This window comes from Phyllobates terribilis, unplaced genomic scaffold (genome assembly GCF_046119375.1).
Source record: "Phyllobates terribilis strain yellow unplaced genomic scaffold, ASM4611937v1 Scaffold_9__5_contigs__length_417890890, whole genome shotgun sequence".
Taxonomy (NCBI): domain Eukaryota; kingdom Metazoa; phylum Chordata; class Amphibia; order Anura; family Dendrobatidae; genus Phyllobates; species Phyllobates terribilis.
Window position 1 is genome coordinate 209,114,575 of NW_027362769.1, and position 19,176 is coordinate 209,133,750.

Genomic DNA, 19,176 nt, shown 5'->3' on the forward strand with positions numbered 1-19,176 from the left:
CACCGAAAGAAACCCTGAGAATTACAGCTCATTTAAGCTAGAGTTCCTGGCAGTGGAGTGGGCAGTCACCGAACGCTTTAAGCACTACCTCGCTTCTTCCCGGTTCACCGTGTACACGGATAACAACCCGTTGACACACCTGGACACTGCAAGACTCGGTGCCCTAGAGCAGAGATGGATGGCCCGCTTGTCCAACTATGAGTTTACAATCAAATACCGGGCAGGACGCTCCAATACCAACGCGGACGCCCTGTCCAGGATGCCAAACTTACCGGACGAGGGTGAGGATTCAGAAGACTTGGAAGAGGTCGAACTCCCTGCGTTCCACCGTCATGGGACTATCCAGTATTCCCACCGTGTAAGGGGTAAGCAAGCCGCTACGTTCAACCCCTTACGTCACTACAACTGGGCGGAAACGCAAGACAGTGACCCTGCCGTCCGGCTGGTGAAGGAGATGCTGACTCAGCCAGAAGCTCGCCTTGACCCAGACGCTCCGGAGGAGGCCAAGCAACTGTGGGCAGAGAAGAGTCGACTGTTCCTTTACAAGGAGAAGTTGTGCCGCAGAATGGTTAACTCCCGGACGCATGAACTGATCTGGCAAGTAGTGGTGCCAAGAAGGGACGCAGCTATGGTGATGGAGGCATACCACGACGGGGCTGGGCACTTCGGATGGAAGAAGCTGGAGTTCCTGCTGCGCGGGCGGTTCCATTGGGTAGGCATGAGAGGAACCATCGAGAGGTGGTGCAGAGACTGTGGCCCATGCAACCTAAGAAGGAAGGACCGTGCCAGCCAGAAAACCCCCCTTCAGTCCATCGTCACCCGGCAGCCGTTGGAACTGGTCGCCTTGGATCATGTAAAACTGACCCCAAGCAGAAGTGGCTACGTCTACGCATTAACCATCATGGATCACTACTCCCGGTTCTTGGTTGTCGTCCCCGTCAAGGACTTAACGGCTCAAACAGCAGCTAGAGCCTTCCAGCAGCACTTCTGCCGTCCACACGGCTACCCAGAGCAGGTGCTGACGGACCAGGGACCTGCCTTTGAAGCGGAGGTCTTCCAAGAGTTCTGTACTCTGTATGGCTGCCGGAAGATCAGGACGACACCCTATCATCCGCAAACTAATGGACTTTGTGAGAAAATGAACCAGGTGGTGATAGATCTTCTAAAAACATTGCCCCTGGAAGAACGCAGTCTGTGGCCTGAGAAGCTGCCCGACCTGGTGGACCTATACAACTACATCCCTGTAGGTTCCACCAACTGTACCCCGGCTTACCTAATGAGGGCAAGACCCGGTAAGCTACCTGTTGACCTGGAGATGGGAGTCCTGACACCCGAGGACACTTCACCGGAAGCAGACTGGGACACAGAGAGGCAGCAGCAGTACCGGAAAGTACAGGAGAGCGTGGAGCGAAGTCTCTGTCAGGCTAGGGAAAGACAAGAGAAAACTTACAACCAGTATGCTCCCGCTGTTCCCCTGGTACCCGGAGAGCAGGTCTTGAAGAGGAAAAGACGGCTCCACAAGTTGGACGACCAGTGGGAGAAGGACCCGTACACCATACTGCCCTCAAGCCACGAGAACCCGAAAGTCTGTACCATCAGTAAAGACGGAGGGGAGACCATAGCCATTGTATCCCGGGATCACCTGAAGAAGTGTCCTGAACAGCTACGGAACCCTGAAGAGGAACAAGAAGACCATCGACCCGTAGAGGAAAGGGAAGATATGGTTAGTACTGTGCTCGGAGACTTCCCTCGGTCATGGACTCAAGTCAATGGTGCAGTTGTGGTACCCGTCCTCACGTTCCTCCAACCAGCATCCCAAGTGCCTACGGAGCAACAGGTAGAGCTGGAAGAGCAGCCGGTCCAGGAGGCAGAAGACTCCACACAAGCAGAACAGGAGGATCAACCCTCTGCTTATAGTGAGCCTGCCGTACCCCTAGTGAGCCAAAGAGCCGGTAGATAGCTGCCCAGTTTACCCTTGACAGCTCCTACACCCTGTAGTTCAGGGCTAGACAGTCAGCTCCGTAGGTCCACTAGGGCCACTAGAGGCCAGTTACCCGCACGTTGGAGGATCTAAGTGTTTAAGTTATTTTATTAATGTTTATCTGTTATTGTTGCTTGTGTATAATTTTGTGTTTCTAGTTATTTACAGGAGTCTTTGGTGGATTTACCGGGAATCCTTTGTGTATAGTTGGAGCGTAACCCAGGACGGACTAAAGACTGTTAAGGACTCGGGGCAGGACAGACCCCTACCTGGTTACGTCTCCCTGTTTTGGTGAAATGGACACCTTGCTTTGCTTCAAAAACTGCACCCGGTTGCGGACACGCCGTGACCATCTTTATATGTTTTTCTTATTGTACTATTATTGTTTATACCTTGTTATGTTTAAAAATATGTTTAGTCCCGGAGTACTAAATTTCACTAGGGGGGAATGTGGCACCCCAGGGGTCTGGTTTCCACAGTAACAGCAATGTTATGTCTGAGAACAGGTGGGAGGTCTCTTGGTCAGGAATCCTGTGCATGCCACACCTCCTGCCCAGTCCTGGGAGGGGAAGAACTTCCCCTATATAAACCTAGGGCTGAGGCAGGGTTAGTGAGTAGAGAAGAAGTAGAGACAGAGAAGAGAAGCAGATCTAGGAAAAGAACATCAGGAGCTCTGTGGGAGCAGTGCTATAAGGAGTCAGGGGCTGGCAGCTGCAGAGCTCGCCCTGACTGAGAAGCTATCACCGGACCCGGAGTCCGAGGCTGTGGGGACTAATCTTTACCCAGCAGCAGAAACCGCCTGGCAGGGGATTTCAGGTCCTCTGGCCAAGAAACCCGAAGGCACGGTCACACGTGTGGGACCAGCACCGCCGTCGTGGAGCGGACGCCACTAGAAGGCCCCGAGTCACCGGCCATACGGGTGAGCACCACACGGTACACTCAGGGACGTGGGCTACTTATACCCGCCTCTAGCAAGGTAGCCAGAAGAGTACAGTCAGTTTGGGAGGCCTACAACTCCGCCTGGCCAGGGGAGATCCCATCTGCTCAAGGACTGACCAGGCCCCGATCGCTAGCCAGTACTCCGGGAGGGTCTATCTTTATCACCAGTAAAGACCCTGAATTACACCGCATCGTCTCTGAGTGATTCCTGCTACCCCCATCATCCACGTCGGCTGCCCTGAGGCCATACCCCTCCCGTTGGGGGTGATACTATCACGCTGCACAATCCTACCACTGGCCTCAGCGGTCTGCCCTGCAGCGGCAGCTCCATAGCTGCATTCAACGGGTGGCGTAGTCGTCCTACATCTACTGCTAATATACCGCCACTTAGTCTGACTCCCTGGGCACGGACCGGGTCACCGCCACGAGACTACTACCCCTATCAGATCTGGCTCCGGGTAGTCCCTGCGTGCGCAACGCTACATCACATAGGCCCAGGGCGCGTCAACTACTTCATTTAAAAATATTTAGATTTGAGAGTCCTCAGTGGTTTATACCTTTTAATGGCTAACTGAAAAGATCGTAACAAGTTGCAAGCTTTCGAGACTATTCAGGTTTCTTCATCAGGCATAGTATAACACATAGTAATACCTCTGCTTTACGTCATCTGTCTCATCTATTACATTATTTCTGTGTCCTATTGTGTATAAATATGTGACTCTTCAGATTCTGTGCGTTATATTATGCCTGATGAAGAGACCTGAGTAGTCTTGAATGCTTGCAACTTGTTACCATCTTTTCAGTTAGCTATTAAAAGGTATCAACCACTGATAACTCTCAAATCTAAATATTTCTCTGTCTACTGACTAACATGGTACAAAAATATATATTTTCCCTGTATACTTCATTTTAAAAAGTTGTACAGGTAGTGGACAACCTCTTTAAGAGAGTCTGGCTAGACAAGACCTTTAGGCAGCCAATCAAAACCATGACAAATAGATAGCTAGGGACTAGTGATGAGCGAGTATGTTCTCTTAACCCTTTTGTTGAGCATGCTCGGGTGCTCGCCTAGTATCTTCAGAGTGCTCGGGTGTTATGTTTCAGTCACTCTGTGCTCATGATTTGCGACTGTTTGACAGCTGTAATACATGTGAGGAATGCCGGTTTCTTAAGCATTCCTCACATGTATTAAAGCTGTCAAACAGTCACAAATCATGAGCACAGAGTGATTGAAACATAACACCCGAGCACGCTGAAGATACTCGGCGAGCACTCGAGCATGCTCGTAAATCTCGAGTAACGAGCATGCTGGCTCATCACTACTAGTGACAAATCTTATATTACTGTGTTCTAGCTCATATAGTAGAATCCTCAGCAGGGATCCTGAATGATGTCCATATACTTTATTAAAGGATATATACAGTCTTCCCCTGAATATAGTGTATACTATGCATAATATACAAAATGCAGAAAGTACTAATTTTGCATATTAGCGATAGAAGTTATATGAGTAAAGCTATTTATACTAGATTTTTTGGGCTTCTGATGTCATCTAAGTCTTGCTCTAAGAACTGGCAACAAATGACTTTATACAGCTGAACAATCAAATAACAATGAAGTACTATACAAGACATAGAGGTTATATAAAGTTACTACTATAGAAGATAAATGTACTGAAGATAAAAGATAATGAGAATGTCGACTCCAAATTACTGATGGTCTAAAGAAACCAAACTTGGGTCATCAAAAAGAGGACAAAGCCAAGGAGGGCAGAAGATGCGTGAGCGCCTGCGAAGAAAGAACATTTTGCAATAAGAATTTCAATAATTAATTCAGATTTAAAGGTGTTTTCAGAAATATTACAATATTTGTCTATCCGGAACATTACAAAATAATATTGTACATTATAACATAATTTAATATCTAGTTATTATAATATTTATTAATGCCTCACTGCAGATGGTCTAAAGTCGAGGTAGGCAACTATTCTGACAATTACAAGGTTTTTACCACCTAATCTGAGAGCAGGAAAATGTAGAGACAGTGACCCTGATTCCAACGATGTGTCCCTTACTGGGCTGCTTTCTGTGGTTTTTATAAAATCACTGATTAATCAGCAGTAGATTATCACTGGAGGGCCAGTAAACTTGCTACCGTGTATTCCTCCATATTCATGAGCTCAGTATAACCCCACCTCCACCACCGATTGGCAGTCTTCTGTGTACACTAGGCAGAAAGCAGCCAATCAGTAGTGTGGGCAGGGTTATACCGAGTTCAGCATTCAGAGAACTGGTAGATCTGCAGCCGATAAAACAGTGATTTTATCAAAATGACAGCAAACAGCTCGGTAAGTGACACATCACTGGAGTCAGGGTCCATGCCCCTACATTATGCTGCTCTCAGATGGGGTAGCAAAAAAATTTAAGAATAGACCACAATTCCTCAAAGAGATTGTATCAAGCTAATGTAGGTGACCATTTGCGACTGTTTGACAGCTTTAATACATGTGAGGAATGCGAAAGAAACAAGCATTCCTCACATCTATTTAAGCCGTCAAACAGTCGCAAATCATGCACACGGGAGTGATTCAAACATTTCACCGGTACTCGCCCGAGCATACTCGCCGAAAGGGTTAACCGAACATACTCGCTCATTACTAGTGCTGATACAAAAGCGTTAATTAGCCTATTCTTCATCAAAGCTGTATGAAGAATTACTTGAATTTTATTGCAAACGTATTGTATTAATGTAATAAAGTAAAACTAAGTGCAAAATATACATTACAATTAATTGAATATCTATCATTAAATGACCTACTTACCAATGCAGCCGGAAGTAGTTGAAGTGTCTGTAAAAGAATACATATGTAGAATAACTATAGGGTATGGAAGTAATGACTATACAGAAAATAGAAATATATTACTAATTACTAAATTACCACTACTACTGAACTGAATTATTGTATGTAGAAAAAAAATGTGAAAAACTACACAGATTTACTTTATTCTTCACATTTTTACCATAAGCAAAAAAAAAAACATCAAATATAAAAATGCCCTGAAAACTTGACCTCACGTATGATGAAAAATGAGGCAAAAATTATTGAATGACCAAGCAAAAATATAAAGCAAGCCTTCCCCTGCTTGACTGACAGCCGCTCTGTGACTTCAGGCAAAGGAGCCGTCAGTCAAGAAGGAGGTAGGAGGTAGCTGTGCTGGGCAGGGAATAGAGCTGGAGTGACAGAGGATTCTGATCTACAGTCTCATTTGCATTTCAATTTCTCAATAACGGAGGAACGGACTGGCCATGTAAAGGTATTACTGGACTTGTCTTCGAAAGAGTTATATGCACATATGAATAGTTGGGGTGGGGGGTGAAATCCTGCTGATAGATGCACTTTAAAACCATGTGAATAAAAAACTATTTAAATGACCCTTGCCAGGAAAGGGGGAAAATGGCTGGATTCAACTGGATGAATAATTTCAACCTAGGGATGGGAACAGACTTGATCTAAGAGAATGTGTGGATATACCTTTGTATAGACCCTTCTATAGATGCAGAGAAAAGTAAAGAAAAGAACATAATGCATGAATCAATCAACTCAAAAGGGACAGATATGTCCTCCCAGTTCCAAATAGGGATCAGACTGGATAGACAGTACAAGAATTTTTTTTCTACTATGAAATTCATGTGAATTTCACAACCAAAGATAGTTCGAATGCAGGCTGACTGAAAATACAGAATTGTTCAGCAGATCCCTTTGACCTTATACATTCTCCACACACCCCCGCATACTTATGAGGAAAGTCTTCTTCAGCCAGCCATCACAAGGCCATATCCGCCCATAGAGTGTCAGCAGATCTTTTGTACATAGTGGTGATGTATCTAGTGTAGTGAGAGCCAAAAGAGCATCTAAAAGGTGGGAATGGGTCATAGTCTGAGACTTGGTGCATAAAGAGGCACGAAGGCCACATTGTCATAAAGAAAGTCACCAGTAATGTAAATGTCACATGGTAGGTGGATCCTGCTTCAAGTTATGCATCTGGAAAAAGTCTTCTGCATATGTACAACAGGGGTATGTAGGGTATGTACAGTGCAACCTTGGATTACGAAGGACCAAAAGAATTAGAGGAGCGGTTCTGTATTTTTAGTGTGTATGCTTTATCAACCCATGGTTAGTTATAGCTTTCATGTGGATATGAATATAAGGAAACCTCTACACATGTCTTACATTTCTTTCTCTTTTTTAATCATATTTCACTCCCGCCGCCTCTTTCCATACCTACCTAAAATATGACACCTTAAAGAGGCATTTGCAGAGTAACATTAGAAGACTTACGAACACAGGGAATACCTATTGTATAGCCTTTTTATTTCATATTAAAAACGGTTGGGGTCTAAGGTGGAGGCCGATGTGGTTCCATTATTATTTTTGGGTATGCCTGATTATAATGGATCTTTATTCTTTATCTCCTCACTATTGATTTTATTTTTGTGCACTACCTTGCACCTAATCTCTATATATCTAACTCATAGAATTGCATTGTTATTAACTTTGTGGATATACATATGTGCCTATACATACCTTTTATCATCACTCCTTGGTAGCATTCTGCTATCTGGTGGCTACCCATTGTAATGTTTTCTGATTTTCGCTACTTTGTGTCTCTTATCGACCTCCCCTTGCTTTCATTGTTTTTGTTTTTACTATTACATATTTTCATTTTTATTGTGTAGTTTATCTCAATAAAATATTCATGGTATATATATCTGTCTGATTTATTATTAAATTGGAGTAACAATTATATGATATATTAAAAAAGGTTACTCTGGACTAACATGTTGATGCCCTATTAGTAAAATCATTGGCATCCGAAAGCCAGGACCCCACCAATCGGCTAAATTAAATCATGTGTGGGATTGAACTTAGCAGCTACGTACATTTCTTAATGGCCATGGCAGAATACTGCACTTTATGACCCACTCACTGAAATGGGAGATAAAGCTCAGTACTCAGCTTCAGTCACTACACTGTGATCAGGACTGCTAAGTTCCACCTGATACATAGATTGTAACCAGCCAATTCCAGAGCAAATTTCAGCTAATTAGTGCAGGTGCTGGGTGTTGGACCCCCACCAATCTCACACTGATGAGCTATTCTACGGACAGGACATCAATACTGTACATCAGTCCAGGACAACCCTTTAGCAGTAGTGATGAGTGAGAGTGTTCTGTTAACCCTTTCGGCAAGCATGCTCGGGTACTCACCAAGTATTTGTGGCGTGCTCGTATGTTAGGTTTGAGGCACTCCATGTGCATGATTGGCAATTGTTTAACAGCTTTAATACATGTGAGGAATGCCTAACAAACAGGCATTCATCACATGTATTAAAGCTGTCAAACAGTCGCAAATCATGCACATGGAGTGACTCAAACATAACATTCAAGCAAGCCGAAGATACTTGGAAAACACCCGAGCATGCTCGTAAATCTCAAGTAACGAGCATGCTCGCTCACCACTGTTTAGCAGCCAATATATGATTATTATTCTTGCTTGGTATTATTGGATTATTTCTATTTCTGGGGAGCAGAATTAGACTGGATAACACTATAAAATTGTATTTGGTCTAAATGCATTAGGTCTGCTGAAAAAAGATATATAAACCGAATTCTTACCCTTAATACCTATTGGACCAACGTTTAGCATATAGCTTGGTTCAGCTGCTGCACTTCGGGACGCAATTCCAGAACATGACTGCAATAATGCAATGATATCATTGTAAGAAAATTGTACTTTATAAAATTTTACAAAATGGAAACTGAGATAAAGCAACATAATGTAAAAACACCAAAACACACAATCATACTTACAGGGGCGCAAGATCCAGCAGTGATGTCACACAGACTTACAGCGCAGTGAATGTAGACGTAGTTATAATTGCCAACAAATTTAAACACTTGAACAGACAGACGACCTTTTCTTGAGACGCCATTTTCTAGTACACTGATTGTGGAGTCTTGTTTGTTAGGACAGCTACAGAGGAAAGTAATACAAACACCAGTTACGGTAATGCAATCAGCATCTACAGCAGACGATTGCAGCTTCAAGTCTCCTAAGGAGACTATACAATAAGGTAAAAAGTGAAAAAAAAGTTTTTCAAAATATGAAAAAATTTTAAAAAACACACCCTTTTTCCCCAATGTAAAAAAAAAATACACCTACAGTAATTGGTATCTCTGCATTTAGAAATGTCCAATTTATCAAAATATAAAGTAAATTAATCCGATCTGTAAACGGCATAACAATAAAAAAAAAATCGAATTGCCAGAATTACGGGTTTTTTTCAGCCACAACATCGCAATAAAATGCAATAAGAGGCGATCAAAACATATCTACCCCAAAATGGTATCAATACAAAGTCAGGTCAGGGCACAAAAAAGCCCCAGATCCCGAAAAATGAAAACGCTACAGTTCTCGGAAAATGGCAAAAAAAAGTGTAAAAACTTTTTTTTTTCATACAAATTTCTTAATTTCTTTTCACCACTTAAATAAAAAAAATAAACTATACATGTTTGGTATCTGTGTGTTCATACTGACCTGGGGAATCGTATTGCCAGGTCAGTTTTACCATATAGCGAACATAGTAAATAGAAAAAAACAGAAAAAAATTGTGGAATTGCACTTTTTTTTTTAAATTTCACCACACCACAATTTTTTTTACGTTTTCTAGTACACTATGTTGTAAAATCAATGGTGTCACTCAAAAGTACAACTTGTCCAGTAAAAAAAAGTCCTCATACGGCTATACTGATGGAAAAATAAAAAAGTTATGGCTCTTGGAAGAAGGGAAGGAAAAAACGAAAAATGGCGATGGTGTGATGGGGTTAAAGGGTGGATATTGACTTTCAGGATTGCTACATCCAATAGGTAGCTTTACAGTTCCTGTTCTCTTCCTCTCTGAAGAGGCTATTTGCATTAACAATTCTAGCAACTATTACTAGAATAACTGTGACTATATAAAAAAGAAGGAGTCTGATAGTCTATATTAAAATGTGCCTTTTATTATGAGGTCAAGCACATATGGACATGGCGTTTGCCATCATTAACATTAAATTGTCAATAATGCCATTTCTCTGAATACAGTCCTATGTAGGTTCTTGCAATCCAATATTAAAGTAAATGGAACAACCATGCACCAAGGGTCTCATAGCAGCCATATAGTCGGCCTATATGACCTCCAGAAGAAGACAGTATGCCAAAACGCGCGTAGGGGCCAGGCACTACATCCCACAGGAGGTAATGCTTTTCAGTACAACTGTCTTTCTGTCTTGCTTTATCTGGTACTCAGCTATGCTCTTGATTTTTTCAGGTTATTTGGGCTATGAATGCTTTCTGATACAGTATAATGTAACTTACTTCTTTAATATATTACCATCATAGAGCATTGTTTCGTTAAAAATTGATATGTATATGAATTTTGATTTACCTCCTGCTACATATTGTTTGTGGGGTTGTGGTGCAATCTTGTGGCTTCCTACTTTTTATCAGTTTTTAATGTATTATATTCTATATTAATGTAATTAATAAACTTTCTATTTTTTGTTATAGGTGGTTCTCAAATACATTTTTTTTGTATAACCTTATATCTTTTTTGTACTGAACCTGTTATTTGCTCCATGTAGAGATCCCGGCAATAATTTATTCTTTCTTTATACAAGTACCGTGACTGTTGACTTTTTTTAAGGCCTCTATTGTATGTACTTGAAGATGTTTGTTTTCGTCCACTTAGGCCTCATTCAGACATCTGTTTTTCAAGAATGTGTTTTATCCGTGTTTTTCATGATTAGAACATGTACCCATTACAATCTATAATGCTGTTCACATGTCAATGTTTTTTGTGGAGACATGTCTGTTTTTCGTCCGAAACATGGACCACACAAGACTACAAGACCGTGAAAATCACCGACGGCACACAGATACCAAGTCCAAGTCCAGATACAGTCCAAGTGCAGTCTGTTTTTTATTTTGTTTGTTTTTTTTGCATATGAGAAAGTTGCTGATGTTAAAACTTACATACTGTTCAAACACTAATGAAAATCTTATCCAAAACACTGATAAAAATTGGTCATTTTTTTACATAAGTGGTAAACAAATGTCTGAATTTGACCCTAATGTAGCAGAACCTCTCTGTTAAAATGCAACTTTAATTCACCCCAGCATTTTGCATTGACTTAACACAAACTACAACTATTTTGTCTCATATATGAGCCTCCTAGATCAGATCATTGGGTAGAAGAACATTGTCAAAATGTCTGTAACTGAATTCATACATGTTCCTAGTGTTAAATTGCTTTTTCATGCAGCATGTATCTGTGGCACCCCAGGGGTCTGGTTTCCACAGTAATGTAATGTTATGTCTGAGAGCAGGTGGGAGGTCCTTTGGTCAGGGATCCTGTGCATGCCACACCTCCTGCCCAGTCTTGGGAGGGGAAGAACTTCCCCTATATAAACCCGGGGCTGAAGCAGGGTTAGTCAGTCAAGGAGAGTAGAGACAGAGAAGCAGCATAGGAGGAAACAGCAGAAGCTCAGTGGGAGCAATACTACTACGAGTCAGGGGCTGGCAGCTGCAGAGCTCGCCCTGACTGAGAAGATTTCTTACCGGACCCGGAGTCCGAGGCTGTGGGGACTAACTCCTACCCAGCAGCAGAATCCGTCAGGCAGGGGATTTCAGGTCCTCTGGCCAAGAAGCCCGAAGGCACGGTCACACGCGTGGGACCAGCACCGCCATCGTGGAGCGGAAGCCACTAGAAGGCCCCGAGTCACCGGCCATACGGGTGAGCACCACACGGTACACTCAGGGACGTGGGCTACTTATACCCGCTTCTAGCAAGGTAGCCAGAAGAGTACAGTCAGTTTGGGAGGCCTACAACTCCGCCTGGCCAGGGGAGATCCCATCTGCTCAAGGACTGACCAGGCCCCAATCGCTAGCCAGTACTCCGGGAGGGTCTATCTTTGTCACCAGTAAAGACCCTGAACTACACCGCATCGTCTCTGAGTGGTTCCTGCTACCCCCATCATCCACATCTGCTGCCCTGAGGCCATACCCCTCCCGTTGGGGGTTATACCATCTACGCTGCACCATCCATCCACCGGCCTCAGCGGACTGTCCTGCAGCGGCAGCCCCATAGCTGCATTCAACGGGTGGCGTAGTCGTACAACATCTACCGCTGATACGTCGCCGCTCAGTTTGACTCCCTGGGCACGGACCGGGTCACCGCCACGAGACTACAACCCTCAAGAGATCCGGCTCCGGGTAAGCTCCCGCGTGCGCAACGCAGCGCGACACAGGCCCAGGGGCGCGTCAACTTTGGCGTAGTCGGCAGGATTTCGTGCCCGCAACCACCGGGTACTGCGTGCCTGAAAAAGAGACTTTCCAAACTTACCTGTGGTGAAGATTCCCGCCATCCGGCGCCATCTTCAGCCTTCTTCCCGCCATCGGTGAAGTTTCCCGCCATCCGGCGCCATCTTCTGCCTTCTTCCCGCCATCCGTGGAGCTTTCCCGCCATTGGACGCCATCTTGAGGACGCCGCGCGGGAAGAAGAGGGGCGTGGACTCCAAAAGCGCGCGAGAACTGAAGCCCCGCCTCACGTCCGGACGTTGCGTAAGGTCCTGGAAGGAGCCCAGCAGACGCCGACGTCACAGGAGCGCGACGGAAGGTCCTCAACCCTGACGATCCACTGCGGAGCCGCGGCCTACGGAAGAGGATCATCGCAAGATGGCCACGGTCCACTAGGGGGGAGGAAGATGTCGGATACGGAGGAGAGCTTCACTGCCTCAACCCCCGCCAGCGCTACCGCTGCTGCAGTTATGCCCTTCACCATGCCCTATATCCCGGGAGCAGCTTGGCTACCCCAGTACTCAGGGGAGTCACATACCCTGCATGACTTTAGAGAAAAGCTGGATAGCCTCTTCCAGGTGTACCCCCTCACAGAAGAGCAAAAAGTGAGCATCCTGGTGGCCCAACTAACCGGGGCAGCCAAAAGGGAAGTAAAATCCTGGCCACCTGGGAGGAAGACTGTCGCAGGGATACTAACCCGGCTGAAGGACACCTTTGATACCCGCACCTCAGCCGAGATTAAGCTTAGATTCTACGGGTGCAAGCAGCGAGCGCATGAGAGTATAAGGGACTATGCACTAAACCTACAAGAGGCCCTGAGGGCCATTAAGCAGACCGACCCTGATGGAGTGGGAAACGAGGACAGGCTGTTGACCGAACAGTTTATAGAGGGACTGTATTGTAATACTCACCGAACCCAGTTGCGGGCAATGGCCTTACAGGATCCCCATCTGGGCTTTGCACAGTTCAAGGACAGAGCCATCCGGGTGCTCCGAGAACCGGCACCGGGTGGCGTTGTGACCCACAAGCGCCCTGCTATCACTTACCACCAGGAGGCGGCGCCCTTGTCGGCAGGGCCTGTGGGAGCTGATGCGCAGGCTTTGGACAATGACCCGGCTCCAGACCTACACCATCAGGTCCAAGAGCTAGCTAAGAGCGTTGCTGCGCTAACCCGAACTGTGCAGTCTTTACAGGCTTCCACCCCAGGGAAGATCCAGCTGGCATCCGGACCGGAGGACATCCCGTGGCGTCGACCAAGGAGGACCCCACCGGCCAGAGGAAGACCCAGTGACCGATACAGCGAGGACGGACGACCCATCTGCCGCCGCTGCAATCAACCCGGACATATGGCAAGGTACTGTTCTTTAAACGGGCACAACCTGGGGTAGAGGGCCAACCCCCAGGAAAAAGATCACCAGGCCCATCGAACTGGCGCGACAGATATGTGGGAGGACGTCCAGTCTTGCCTGTGGTACTGGATGGCATTCCCATGAGTGCCCTACTGTACACCGGGTCACAGGTCACCACCATCCCGTACGTGCTCTTTAAGCAGTACTGGAATGACTCGGATATTACCCGCTACCCTGACGACGATTTGAGTATCATCGCCAGCAATGGCCAGCCCGTGCCACAGATCGGATTTAAAGAGGTGACCATCAAAATCGGTAGAGTCGAACTGGCAGCACAGGGACTGATCATTGTAGATATTGACAAACATGAGAGTCACCCAAAAATAACTCTAGGAACTAATGTAATTGAAAATTGTCTTGCAGAGGTGATTTTCCTTTTACAGCAGGTTGCCAAGAACGCCAGCTCCGGCGAGCAGCGGGTGCTCCAGAAAGAGATCCGGGCACTGATGCGACGGCAACAGGTGGAACTCTCCGGTGGTGAGATTGGTAGCGTAAGAATGTGTGACCCTTTTCCTATTGCCATGCCCCCAAAAAGTGAAATGATGATTTGGTGCCGGGCAGCTATTGGTCTGAGAGGTAGAGATTACCAGGCAATGGTAGAACCAGTTTACTCAGACAGCAGGCCCACCATTTTGACAGCCCGGGGGGTAGTTGATGTACGCCATGGGAGGGTGCCCGTTCGCATAATAAATATCGGGGAGAGGGAAGTGTACCTGCCCCGGTATGCCACGCTAGCCAAATTATATACCATTAACCAAAATTCTATACAATCTGTGGAACCCTTGCCTCCATCTCACCCGGAGGAAGGTAACGGCTCTAAGAAAAACATGGAGGACTGGTGTCAGCAACTACATCTGGGTACTGACTCCACTCCCGCACACCAGAAACAAGGAGTCTATCGGGTGGTTCAAGAGTACGAGAGAGTGTTCAGTAAACACCCGTTAGACTTCGGGCGAGTCAAGGGGGTAGAACACCACATCCCCACGGGAGACCATCCTCCTATAAAAGAGAGGTATCGACCCGTACCCCCTGCCCACTACCAACACGCCAAGGGGATGCTTAGAGACATGAAGGAGGCTGGGGTGATCAGGGATAGCTGTAGCCCCTGGGCAGCTCCACTAGTCTTAGTCAGAAAAAAAGACAACACCATGAGGATGTGTGTAGATTACCGGAAAATCAACCGTATCACACACAAGGATGCGTACCCCTTGCCAAGGATAGAGGAGTCATTGGCTGCTTTAAGATCTGCTAACTTCTTCTCTACCTTGGATCTCACTAGCGGGTACTGGCAGGTTCCTGTAGCAGAGGCGGACCGGGAGAAGACCGCATTCACCACCCCGATGGGACTTAGCGAGTTCACCTGCATGCCGTTCGGACTCTGCAACGCACCAGGAACCTTCCAACGACTAATGGAGTGTTGTCTGGGCCACAGAAACTTCGAGACGGTCCTGTTGTACCTGGACGATGTCATCGTATATTCCAAGACGTATGAGGACCACCTGAAACACCTGGCGGAAGTGTTCGAGGCTCTGGCGAGTTACGGCCTAAAGGTGAAACCCTCCAAGTGTCACCTCCTGAAACCAAAGGTGCAGTACCTGGGACACGTGGTGAGCGCTGACGGAGTGGCTCCCGACCCTGATAAGATCACCGCAATTAAGGAATGGCCAAGCCCCTCCAGCGTAAAAGAAGTGCGGCAGTTCCTCGGGTTGGTAGGCTACTACCGAAGGTTTATTCCCGGTTTCACCAAAAAGGCAGCACCTATGCAGGACCTCCTGATAGGCCAGTCCCGGAAGGCCAAGAACCAGAAGCCGCCCTTCAAATGGGAGGAGCTGGAAGAAGAGTCCTTCCGCCAGCTGAAGATGGCCCTCACGGGGGACGAAATCCTGGCGTACCCGGATTATAGCCAGCCCTTTATCCTCTACACCGACGCCAGTAACATCGGGCTAGGAGCCGTACTGTCCCAGATCCAGCAGGGGAAGGAACGAGTAATCGCCTACGCCAGCCGAAAACTGCGACCCACCGAAAGGAACCCCGAGAATTACAGCTCATTTAAGCTAGAGTTCCTGGCCGTAGTATGGGCAGTCACCGAGCGCTTTAAGCATTACCTCGCTTCTTCCCGGTTCACCGTGTACACGGATAACAACCCGTTGACACACCTGGACACGGCAAGACTCGGTGCCCTGGAGCAGAGGTGGATGGCCCGTCTGTCCAACTACGAGTTCACAATCAAATACCGGGCCGGACGCTCCAATACCAACGCGGACGCCCTGTCCAGGATGCCCAACCTGCCGGACGAAGGAGAAGATCCGGAGGGACTGGAAGAAGTTGAACTCCCTGCGTTCCACCGTCATGGGACTATCCAGTATTCCCACCGGGTAAGGAGTAAGCAGGCTGCTACGTTGAACCCCTTACCTCACTACAACTGGGCGGAAACGCAAGACAGCGACCCTGCCGTCCGACTGGTGAAGGAGATGCTGACTCGCCCGGAGGCTTGCCTTGAACCAGACGCTCCGGAGGAAGCCAAACAACTATGGGCAGAGAAGAGTCGACTGTTCCTTTACAAGGGGAAGTTGTGCCGCAGAATGGTTAACTCCCGGACGCATGAACTACTCTGGCAAGTAGTGGTGCCACGAAGAGACGCAGCCATGGTGATGGAGGCATACCACGACGGAGCTGGACACTTCGGGTGGAAGAAGCTGGAGTTCCTGCTGCGCGAGCGATTCCACTGGGTAGGCATGAGGGGAACCATTGAGAAGTGGTGCAGAGACTGTGGCCCGTGCAACCTGAGAAGGAAGGACCGTGCCAGCCAGAAGACTCCCCTGCAGTCCATCGTCACCCGGCAACCGTTGGAACTGGTAGCCTTGGATCATGTAAAACTGACCCCAAGCAGAAGTGGCTACGTCTACGCGTTAACCATCGTGGATCATTACTCCCGGTTCTTGGTTGTCGTCCCCGTCAAGGACTTAACGGCTCAAACAGCAGCTAGAGCCTTCCAGCAGCACTTCTGCCGTCCACACGGGTACCCGGACCAAGTGCTGACGGACCAGGGACCTGCCTTTGAAGCGGAGGTCTTCCAGGAATTCTGCAATCTGTATGGCTGCCGGAAGATAAGGACGACACCCTACCATCCGCAAACTAATGGACTTTGTGAGAAAATGAACCAGGTGGTAATGGATCTTCTAAAAACGTTGCCCCTGGAAGAACGCAGTCTGTGGCCTGAGAAGTTGCCCGATCTGGTGGACCTATACAACCACATCCCGGTAGGTTCCACCAACTGTACCCCGGCTTACCTAATGAGGGCAAGACCTGGTAAGTTACCTGTTGACCTGGAAATGGGAGTCCTGACACCCGAGGACACTTCACCAGAAGCAGACTGGGACACAGAGAGGCAGCAGCAGTACCGGAGAGTACAGGAGAGCGTGGAGCGAAGTCTCTGTCAGGCTAGGGAAAGACAAGAGAAAACTTACAACCAGTATGCTCCCGCTGTTCCCCTGGTACCCGGAGAGCAGGTCTTGAAGAGGAAGAGACGGCTCCACAAGTTGGACGACCAGTGGGAGAAGGACCCGTACACCGTACTGCCCTCAAGCCACGAGAACCCGAAGGTTTGTACCATCAGTAAAGACGGAGGGGAAACCACAGCCATTGTATCCCGGGACCACCTGAAGAAGTGTCCCGAACAACTGAGGAACCCTGAAGAGGAACAAGAAGACCATCGACCCGTAGAGGAAAGGGAAGATATGGTTAGTACTGTGCTCGGGGACTTCCCTCGGTCTTGGACTCAAGTCAATGGTGCAGTTGTGGTACCCGTACTCACCTTCCTCCAACCAGCATCCCAAGCACCTACGGAGCAACAGGTAGAGCTGGAAGAACAGCCGGTCCAGGAGGCAGAAGACTCCACACAAGCAGAACAGGAGAATCAACCCTCTGCTTATAGTGAGCCTGCCGTACCCCTAGTGAGACAAAGAGCTGGTAGACAGCTGCCCAGTTTACCCTTGACAGCTCCTACACCCTGTAGTTCAGGGCCAGACAGTCAGCTCCGTAGGTCCACTAGGGCCACTAGAGGCCAGTTACCCGCACGCTGGAGGATTTGAAGTGTATAAATTGTTTTATTTATGTTTACCTGTGTATTGTTGCTTGTGTATAATTTTGTGTTTCCAGTTATTTTTAGGAATCCTTGGTGGATTACCGGGAATCCTTGTACATAGTTGGAGCGTAACCCAGGATGGACTAGAGACTGTTAAGGACTCGGGGTAGGACAGACCCCTACCTGGTTACGTCTCCCTGTTTTGGTGAAATGGACACCTTGCTTTCTTCAAAGACTGCACCCGGTTACGGACATGCCGTGACCACCTTTATGTGTTTCTTATTGTGTTATTATTGTTTATATCTTGTTATGTTTTTCTAAAATATGTTTAGTCCCGGAGTACTAAATTTTACTAGGGGGGAATGTGGCACCCCAGGGGTCTGGTTTCCACAGTAATGTAATGTTATGTCTGAGAGCAGGTGGGAGGTCCTTTGGTCAGGGATCCTGTGCATGCCACACCTCCTGCCCAGTCTTGGGAGGGGAAGAACTTCCCCTATATAAACCCGGGGCTGAAGCAGGGTTAGTCAGTCAAGGAGAGTAGAGACAGAGAAGCAGCATAGGAGGAAACAGCAGAAGCTCAGTGGGAGCAATACTACTACGAGTCAGGGGCTGGCAGCTGCAGAGCTCGCCCTGACTGAGAAGATTTCTTACCGGACCCGGAGTCCGAGGCTGTGGGGACTAACTCCTACCCAGCAGCAGAATCCGTCAGGCAGGGGATTTCAGGTCCTCTGGCCAAGAAGCCCGAAGGCACGGTCACACGCGTGGGACCAGCACCGCCATCGTGGAGCGGAAGCCACTAGAAGGCCCCGAGTCACCGGCCATACGGGTGAGCACCACACGGTACACTCAGGGACGTGGGCTACTTATACCCGCTTCTAGCAAGGTAGCCAGAAGAGTACAGTCAGTTTGGGAGGCCTACAACTCCGCCTGGCCAGGGGAGATCCCATCTGCTCAAGGACTGACCAGGCCCCAATCGCTAGCCAGTACTCCGGGAGGGTCTATCTTTGTCACCAGTAAAGACCCTGAACTACACCGCATCGTCTCTGAGTGGTTCCTGCTACCCCCATCATCCACATCTGCTGCCCTGAGGCCGTACCCCTCCCGTTGGGGGTTATACCATCTACGGTATGCACCATCCATCCACCGGCCTCAGCGGACTGTCCTGCAGCGGCAGCCCCATAGCTGCATTCAACGGGTGGCGTAGTCGTACAACATCTACCGCTGATACGTCGCCGCTCAGTTTGACTCCCTGGGCACGGACCGGGTCACCGCCACGAGACTACAACCCTCAAGAGATCCGGCTCCGGGTAAGCTCCCGCGTGCGCAACGCAGCGCGACACAGGCCCAGGGGCGCGTCATATCATA

General features: G+C 47.6%; 1 protein-coding gene across 1 annotated transcript in view; it reads right to left on the bottom strand.

The window, feature by feature from the left end:
- Window positions 1-4,166: 4,166 nt before the first annotated feature.
- Window positions 4,167-19,176, bottom strand: part of LOC141160926 (uromodulin-like) — a 67,043-nt gene continuing 52,033 nt past the window's right edge. Inside the window, exons 15-18 of the mRNA XM_073645726.1 lie at window positions 8,792-8,954; window positions 8,597-8,675; window positions 5,742-5,768; window positions 4,167-4,708 (exon numbers count right to left, since the gene is read on the bottom strand). Of these exons, the coding sequence (XP_073501827.1) occupies window positions 4,641-4,708; window positions 5,742-5,768; window positions 8,597-8,675; window positions 8,792-8,954 (337 nt within the window). The 3' untranslated portion in view covers window positions 4,167-4,640. The remainder of the gene's footprint in view (window positions 4,709-5,741; window positions 5,769-8,596; window positions 8,676-8,791; window positions 8,955-19,176) is intronic.